This window comes from Atta colombica, unplaced genomic scaffold (genome assembly GCF_001594045.1).
Source record: "Atta colombica isolate Treedump-2 unplaced genomic scaffold, Acol1.0 scaffold163, whole genome shotgun sequence".
Lineage (NCBI taxonomy): Eukaryota > Metazoa > Arthropoda > Insecta > Hymenoptera > Formicidae > Atta > Atta colombica.
This window is the reverse complement of record NW_017259254.1, coordinates 725,634-735,432: the sequence shown is the minus strand read 5'-3', so window position 1 is coordinate 735,432 and position 9,799 is coordinate 725,634. Positions and strand designations below refer to the sequence as shown.

General features: G+C 32.6%; 1 protein-coding gene across 1 annotated transcript; it reads right to left on the bottom strand.

Annotated features, from left to right (window-relative positions):
• Positions 1-1,434: 1,434 nt before the first annotated feature.
• LOC108686022 (enhancer of split mbeta protein-like) lies at positions 1,435-8,832 on the bottom strand. The gene is made up of 5 exons (XM_018191063.1): positions 8,812-8,832; positions 7,836-7,929; positions 6,422-6,511; positions 2,920-3,195; positions 1,435-1,875 (listed from the first exon to the last, which is right to left on the bottom strand). The coding sequence occupies exons 2-5, from the start codon at positions 7,887-7,889 to the stop codon at positions 1,435-1,437; spliced, it is 861 nt and encodes a 286-aa protein (XP_018046552.1). The 5' UTR covers positions 7,890-7,929; positions 8,812-8,832.
• Positions 8,833-9,799: the final 967 nt, after the last annotated feature.

The window sequence follows — 9,799 nt, the reverse complement described above, 5'->3', positions numbered from 1 at the left end:
TATATTATTATCTCAATGGTTTTTTCAGTTTCATCAGGTTGATATTTAACATTACATTGAAGATTATTACTTCATTATTATTTAAAAATATAGTATTTTTTTTTAAATAAATAATTTATTTAAATATTCTTTTAGATGATAATAATAATTTTCATGTTCTTTGTGTAACTACAATTTCAGAATTAATATATTTAAAGAAATATAGATTATTTGTAAATAGATATTTATTTAATTAAAATGTTAGAATTTTTTAATGAAGCAGATATTCATGAAAATAGGGCATAAAAGTTTTATTAAAAATCTTTCGAGTCATAATACCAAATATTGGATTTCTTATCGCTATCACAGATTAATCACGCACGAAGTATATTTGTTAAGCAACGTGTATGTTAACATAAATAAATGTACGACAAAATTTCTTTAAAATAATCATATACGAATAAACTATAAGCTATAAATATAAAATTAATTACAATGCTCTTTTTATGTAATAAAGATATACATGTCTTAAATGAAAAACCCTTACAACAAGATATACAGTAATGAATTATAATCGAATTAAAGTATATTTGTTTAATTCTTTAAATAATAAAATACGTGAAAATGTTAATATTAGTCATTTTGAAATACTCAAACAATAAAAAAAATCGCTTTTTAACATATCACAAGTTTAATCGTAAGTAAAAATTATCTAAAGATAAACTATTATCTATCGATTTAAAGCCAAGTACCAAAGTAACACAGATTAACGTAATATTACATAAAATTATTATATTGATGATTTCTTTATCAATGTCTATTGATTTAGGTAAGGTATTGCAATCAACATTTAATATAAAGATGATATTGAACAAACTTTGTAAACTACAATACATTAAAATTATATCTTATTTCTCCTTACTTTACTACAAATAATACATTCTCATAGAACTTATCAAAAATAATAGACATTTAAAAATAAAAAATTAATATTTAAAGGAATTATCATTAAAAAAAAATCTTTTAAACATAGTCTTGAATAAAAACTATTATTATCTGTTGTGATATGCGACGTATACATATTTCCTTCTGATAACTTTTCTTATTCTTCATTATTTGTGATAACTCAACTCTGTAATTTGTTAAGAGAAATATTTTACACAATGTAATACTATTTATGATATAATTGAGATTTGCCAATTTGAAATTAATCTTTTTATTATATAAACCTGTAAACAAGTAAATAATAAATTTTGTACCCCATATTTTTTTATTTTCGATCAGAAGACCCATATTTGATGCCTCAATATTTTTATGATTGATGCCTCAATATTTTAAGATTAAAATCGACCTTTCCTAATATGTCAAAGCAATTACAAATAAAAAAAATATCAAGTTCATAGATAATCTATAAGGAATGCATGCTCGATCTTTTATAATAAATGTTTTCGCGCGCTACCATGGTCTCCACATCGGATCGCGATCATCCACGCGTTCTACATCGATTTCTTCATCGTCGTCGACATTAATATTATGCGGATCATTCATTTTATTCCTCGTCGTCGTTATCGTTGTTGTTGTCGTTATCGTCGTCGGCGGTCGCCGGTCCCTCAGACTCTTTAGTTTGACACTGTAATTTACTGTTAATTTCTCATCGTCGTTAACGAGCGATACTGAAGTCCGACATCGAGGCGTGGAGGAGGCGGTTGTCGACGCGCCCGCGTCGTGGATCCCGGCAACAGTTTTATCGGTATGAGGCGTGGATTTTATCGACGATGGATTCGTGGAGAGTATCGCCGAGTCAATTTCGCCGGAGGTGCCGACGGGACAAGATACCACGACGTTAGCGATGCGATCCAGATTGGCCAGGGTAGGCGATAACAGGTTGGCTTTCGACTGAGGAGAACACATTTTTTGTCGTCATTACGGCGGTCATTAACACTTCGCGATCATAAATCTCAACACTCATGCTATTTCTGCGATCTCGATCGCGATAATACCCTTTTCGCCATTTTTGGGCACAACTTCGTGAAACGTAATGTCAGACGTGATTACTATCCTCCTCCTACTTTTTATAAATTTTTTTATACGAAATTAATATCTTGTACAATATATTAATTTCTAATAAAAAAACTTGTAAAAAAACAGATACAATATATTGTACAGAATATTAATTTCTTTATTTCTTAGAATAAAATTTTAAATTTATTTAGCAAATTTTTAGCAGAATTGCTAGAATTTGCAGAATTATGCATTGAAAGATAATCATAAAACATAAGAATACCAAGAATTACGACACACAAAAAAACTCAAGCAGTAAATAGTAGTAAATCCAACATGTTGATTTCCTTATGTCTTAAGTATTTTTGTGTGCCATAACTGGCATAATAAAAGACACCCTACTGTATGTAATTAATTATATAACGGTTCATATATAATAAATACGACACTTATATTTTCTCAGATTGTGAATATTATACTGTCTGCATAATTTTCACATTTTAATCATTAATTACCAGTGTTGGCAGTGAAGTATATGTATTAAATATAATTGCGGTAAATTGTAGGTTGCAACTCCCTCGCATAAGTCTATTGTACGATCACGCGAATTCGATATACACGCGGCGACTTGTCATACGAGGCATGTACTTCGTATCTCTTTAACAATAATTAGCATTGGCAAACCGAGTCATACCGTAAACGAAGAGATGTAATATTTCACCGAAAAGTGAAATGCCTCAATTAAAAGTCATTTTTTTTTTTTTTGCAACAGTACATGACGCGCCGGATTTAACTACGAATTAATGTATTATGAATTTCTGAGATGCGATCAGCGAAAAATATGTAATCGATATTCTTTGATCACAGATCATCTTGTTTGTCGCTTTCCCTCGTGCCGTGTCATCCATTAATTACCTACAGATCGAAAACGATAATTACCGGCGAATTTGTTGTTTGGCCCGTTTGGAGACCAGCTGCGAGATGTCTTGCCAGCCTCTCTGCAGCTTCACCTGGAAGCGATGAGAGAAATCTGTAAGCTTCCGCTGCGCAATGCCCGAAGCCGGATTGCCAGCGGCTTTCCGCCGAAATTTCGTCGCCGCTCGCGATTGTCACTGATAATCCGGAAGGTCGAGAGGCCTGCAGTTTCTGCAGATGACGTACCGTCAACTCGAGGATATCCGCTTTCTCGAGCTTACTGATGTTCTCGCCTTCGGTCTACAAATCATTCCAGTTTTATTAGATTCATCAATTCTTATACATACACACACATATTTCTCGTAAATTCATAATATATATTTCATTTTTCCTGTGAAATGAAATTGGAAGCTAAATAAAGCTAAATAAATAATCGAGCATATATCACTCATTTAACAACTCAAAAATTATCATTTTGGAGTTGCTTATAGAAAAAGAACGGAAATATAAAAAAGAACATACTTTAAAATGACTTTTGTTCCTCTACAATCAATTACTACACCAAAATTAAATTTCAAAATTAATATTATAAATTTTAATGATTTAAAAGCTCATTTTTTAGAAAACTTTGTTTTTTCGTTGTCGCAAATGAGCGATATAATATTGGTAAAAAAATAATTGCCGCCACTATTACATAAAAGAATATAACAAATATTAATTCTAATAATTTTACAATTCAATTTTTCAATTCTGTTTCCAATTATGTTTTAAATTACAATCAAGTGTATAATGAACATTATATCGACTACAATACTCGTCTACTGTAAGCATGTACAATTTCGCGCTTCTACAGAATTAAGTCTTCCGTTTCTGTCAGACTAGTCTCTCATCGGCCATCTCTAAGTATCGCGAGAAAACGAACGATTCCGCAAAAAGGAACTCGAGTTCTTCACATTAAAAGAGAGAAAGATTGCCATTAAGATGCTATCGTTACCGGTTCCTAACGCCTGCGGGGCAGTGTACTTTACGTCACTCGATTGCGCATTACAAAAAAAAAAAAAAAACCGGAGACGAGCGACTCTAAAGGATCATGGCCACAGCGCCTAAGCGTGAAAGCTTTACGCTCGCCAGTTCACGACGTTTTGCGAGAAGAAGAATAGCATCCGGTCGGCAGGCATTAAGCCGTACGAAACGTGCCGATCGGACCGGGTAATGTGCCGTTGGAAAATTAGCATGGTGAAATCGGCGGTGCCTTTCACGCTGATTCAGCGAATTATCGCGCGAACGTAAGTTTCACGCGGACGAATGTTTCGCGCGGTAAGACGGTATCGACAAATTGCCATCAGTAGCGAAGCGCATTGTAGCGAATACCACTTAAGACGTAATGTACAGGAAATGTGTAATAGCGCTTCTTTAATGCGCCATCGGTTTGCCTCTTGTTTTCGAACTCAAGGAAATCTTAGACCTCAACTTCCTTATTTTCGCCGACAAAAAATATGTAATAATAGCTGCCAAATAATTTCAATCAAATGTTCAATTAATAATAACCAAAAATAATTTCAATTTTCTATACTTCAATTTTCTAATTTAGTGAATTTCATTTAGTGATTATCCCAGATAACATGTATGTTGCATAAGATATCTAAAAGACGTCTTTTAGATATCTTATGCAATATAAATGTTATTTAGGATCAAACATAATAATGTAACTCACCCATGTTTGATAATAATTACTAAAGAAAAATAAAATTATTTTTGTTAATTAAATATTTGACTGAAATTATTTCACTTAATGTTTAATAGTTACCAAACTCTTTTTTTCAGTATAAAGAAAGTCTGGCAATAGCTACCAAATATATTTTATTTAGCGTATTGCAATATTTAGAATATTTAAGTATTAATTATAATAATCAACAGTTTATTAATAATTATTTAGTAACGTTAGCTTGTTATATTAACCAAATTGATTGAAATTTTACAAAACTTTAGTAACTATCATCGAGGCTTGATTATTATGAAATTTTCTTCTTTAGTGATATATATTTAATGCTGAATGTGACTATTTTAAAGATAAATTTTAATATGCAGTACTTTACATTTTTTTTTAAATAAGTAATATCATAAATCTCTCTAGAGTAGAAATCGCGTCTTTCTGTAATTATCTTGCAACAAAAAATTATATTTTTTGTGGCAAGTGCTATCTGAGAATTTAAGAGCAGAGCCTGCTTTATCTCGCATTGAAATAAGTTCGTCCAATTAAATAAATTCTTTAATGTTTCAGTTGTTTATCTGAATCGCATTATCGTGAATTGAGATTTGTGCGGTTATGTGTAACACTTAACATGAACATGCAATGTAAATACGAAGCGGAGTGTATCGCTGGGACGCAATTATCATTACAGATTAGAAGGCGATAATTGAGAATATATTTAAATACCATATATATGTAAAGCGCGTGCAAACGCAATCCGCTTGGCTACACACTGAATATCATTTCGTTGACACTCGTTCGCCGGGTGCAGGTTCCCACGCTCTGAGAATATTTAAAAGCAAAATCGCCTGCACGCGTAGTTGCGGCCGGAGAATGCGTTTCCTGCTAGGCGCGATCCGTAAAATTGCAGCAGGGACGGTGATGTGTGAGGGGGAGAACTCGGTATCATAAATAGAGTCGGTGGGAGTCGAGCAAGAAACACGCGTTTCCTCCGAAGGCTCGCAAGGAGGAAGAAAAAAGGAGAGCATAGCACGTGCTCGCTGAACCAGGCTACGGTATATCGGTACCAAGATTCTTGCGTTCGGAAATGTCGCCACCTTTTCTCGCCAACTTTTCTCGTTAAACAATTTATCTCGATCGTGCGAAAGAAAGAAAAAAAAAGGATCACGCGCAGAGTGAAAGTTAATTGCCACTCACAAAAAAGCTGCAAACGCGTGAATCGCATACAATTATTACAGTAACCACGTTTCTCGTATAACTCATAACACTCTTTCGCGAAACACCTGTTCAAAGTAATAATATTGATTTTAGAACAGAAAGAAAGACGTTACTAAATATTAACATATTTAGTAAAAATGTCTTTTTCTTCCTGGAAAGATCTTGCTAAAATATATCTGACAAATAATTTTAAATCATCAAAATAATTATATAAGAAATTTAAGCATGATGAACAATATTGCAAAAAGTTTTGATAATCTAAACAGCTTGAGCATTTTATATAATTATTTTGATAGTCTAACAATTTATTTTCAATATTACATTAAATATTACATAAAATCGACCGAAGAGATTAAATACATAGGAGTGAAAAATGCTATATTCGGTCAAGGCGATTTTTCATGCCTACAAATATTTCTTGTGAATTTTTATAATTTCTAGCTAATTGTGCGCCGATTATTTTCCTTGAAATACAGTCAAATTTATTTTTAGATCTGTATTTATAGCTATTTATAGTATTTTTAGATACTTTAATAAAAGCTGTTTCAAACTATAGTATTAAATGTTTTATGAGAGAATAAAAAGGTCAATACCTACCTCCAGTGCATCCACCATAAGATCCTTGAGCTCATCGAGGCAACGATTTATTCGTGCTCGTCTCTTCCTTTCCAAAAGCGGCTTTGTTATCTAGTTATTGAACATACGTTATATTTTATTAATCAACATCGGCAGCTGCTTCAAGCGTTCGCGTATCTACCAAACTCGGTGAAATCTTTCGCACCTCGATTTTGCATCTCTCAACGCGCGTGATCGATCGTTCATCATAAAGTAAATTGCTAATTTATGACGTAGTCGGCGCGCGAAGGCGGGAATCGCGGTGTCGAAGCGATAGAACGTGAGTAATAATCGAGCTGCACCGTTTTATCGTATGCATCTCCGGCATTAATTCAAAAATGAAATCTTCGATTTGTAATTTGAAGACGATCAATGAATCGCGCGCGAGAATCATTTCTTGTTGTTTCATCGCGACACCGAGGTAGCCCGAAAGCAATGATTTAACTTCAATTAACGACCGGTAATTCATTCTGCGTGCCATTCCTTATCGATTACGATTTCTTCAGCGATTAAACCGCGAGAAGAAGTATGAATTTATGCCTTACGACATCAGGTGCCAAGTTATCAAGGAAAAAACAATTAATTGCTGATGTCGCGTTACAAATGTATGCATGCGATGAAATAACATGTCAAGTACTCGCCTCGATTATCGATTTATCGAATAATGAATGAAATTGAAATCATCGTATACAAATGCAATTATTATGTATCAATGACCACGTTCAGCAGAATGTATATTTTGCAACTGTTGGACGTTTTCTTCATGCAAATTGGATTATATTTTTAGAGAAATAATCCTATTTCAGAAGAAAGTTTCTAACAGTTGCAAAATAAACGTTCTACTGAATGCGACCAATATATCCTTCGTATGTTCGTATTTCTCAAACTTAGCTCATATTATCGACATTACGTGTACGTACATTATTAAATATTACTTATAGATACCATATCAATGTTATCGCACAGCACGAAGTTAATTAATCGTAGATAAGTAACCATATGCCTCTAATCCTAAAAATAGATCTGTATGGCCCGTTTTTACCAATGTAGTTTAATTTTAATCTCGGTTTAACTAACTCTTGATCTTTTTCCAGTTCTGAGAATTAGTAAAAGATAAAGAGTAAGTTGAACTGAGATTAAAGTTAATTTATATTGGTAGAAACGGGCCTATGTGCTATTCCGTCGGCAATTCATGAATGTCATTCATACGTGAATTTCGATTTGGTTCGAAAAGTAAAGCTGCGTGAACTCGCACAACTCTCTTGCGTGCGTAATTAAATATTAAATATATCAAATAGCACTTAGTTGCCCGCCACTATACATTTATTAATTCGCACAGTTGTACAAAAAGAAAAATATGTGCTTATCGTTTATGCTTAACTACTGATCGCAATACCTTCTTGTATTGGTACGTTCTCGAGACCGGATGAGGATAATCGTACGACATCATTGCAGGGGAAAGACATAAATCCAGAAAGGGAAACTAGAAACTGCAAAAGAAAGAAAAGCAATCGATGCAGCGTAATCCTTATATAATATAAAGAGATTCTATGATAAAATAAAATATCACAATAACAAGAACAGGATTAATTAAAATCTGAGCACAATTGTAAGTACATGGTTATTTACAATATAATAAATATAAATGACATGAGAGACAGGAAAAATGCAAATGTAAATTTATTTATTGTTTAATTTATTTATTCTACTAAATTTAATTTATTTATTCTACTAAATATCTTTTAAGTTCAAAATCCTTCTTTTTTTAATTTACAGCTAATTTACAGTCTATGCTTAATCATGTGAGAATAAATAATATTGAATATATTGCCAGCAATTAAATACAGTCATCAACGAAATTAAATATAGCCAGTCAAACCAGATGGTAAAATGAATGTATAATGAAAATTAAAATGCAGTTTCGCTAGCAACCAACAAATTTATTCAATAAATATAATAAAACATGTGAAGCAGATGTTAGATGATCAATTCTGGTACGATTTATAAACGCATAGATCAAATAGATCCAGATAGATGAAAGCTAGCGTTGGAAATTTTATTCATACTTCGACAATCGTATAAAATATTCATCTTTAAAATTAATATTCATCTATACAAAAATACTATTCGCAATTGAGAAATGTCATAAAAGTTAACTTTCTCATAAAGATATGAAAGATTGTTTTTATATGTTCAAAAAAAAATTAATTTTATACAAAAGATAGCAATCTCTAGTAGTAAAATGTATATAAATAACATATAGAAAATAATAGAATTTCAAGCAGAAAAATGTGTAAGTAAAACATATAAACACACACACACACACACACACACACACACACACACACACACACACATATATATATATATACCTTTGTCAAAACAAGCAACTCCAACAGCGGATGACAATTTTGAAAATCGTCATTTGAAGAGAATTACTAGAGACACTGGCGTATGAAATGTTGAAATCTACCGCTTTGTTTATCCCATCAAATAAACGAAATCGCATATACGACGGTATCGTTCTCGAGACTTTTGCCAAACAATCCGATCATATCATGAGCCGATTTGCCTTACGGCGTCTCACCGCGACATCTTACATCTCCCGTGTCGAAATGTAAATGGATAAAATATCGGATAACGCGTGTTATATCGACGACACGTCGAGCAGATTGACAGATCGGAACGGGCTGACATTAGACACACAAGCGGGTGCACTTGGTGAAGTCTCTACACCAACTGACTCGATGCTCTCCGCAGCCATTCCGGCACAGGCTACCCTCACCCAACTACGAACCCTCCGGAGAAGTTACTTTGGATAGGAAGGTCGCTCCAAATGCTTCATTGTGTTGTACCCACACGAACGCACGAGCGCAACCATGCGTACCGATGGGCTGACAAAAATACGAAGGGCTGCACACGAGAGAATAATTCAAAGTCAATATATTTCAACGATACTGCCAAATCAATTACGTCGAACTTTCTCATGAGAATTGCACGAAATCCTTCTTACATCGAAATTTCTTTTCGTATTTTGCGATCTTTCGATAATAGATTCATCATATAATAGACTTTTAAAAAAGCATGTAAAAAAATTGTTCGTAAATATCAAAATTTATCAATGTTGATTGATTCTTGCTGTTCTCTGTTATTAGAAAGATTTTGACTTGAAGACAAAATTTAATAGATTTAGAAATTGATAATTTTATATAATAAATAAAAAAAGATACATATACACATGCACATGTATCCGTTTAAATTAATTATAATTATATTGAATTAAACACATCAATTATAAAAATATTTATGTAATTATATATAATTCAATAACTAAATTACATTATATAATTCAACATTATT

Bases quoted from the DNA above. Each gene is read 5' to 3' on its own strand.
- LOC108686022 (XM_018191063.1), bottom strand. From the start codon at position 7,889: ATGATGTCGTACGATTATCCTCATCCGGTCTCGAGAACGTACCAATAC. The intron at 6,512-7,835 runs GTATTGCGATCA...TTCAATAACTAG, and splicing joins GAACGTACCAATACAAGAAG to ATAACAAAGCCGCTTTTGGA. The intron at 1,876-2,919 runs GTAATTATCGTT...TGTTCTCCTCAG, and splicing joins GCCAAACAACAAATTCGCCG to TCGAAAGCCAACCTGTTATC.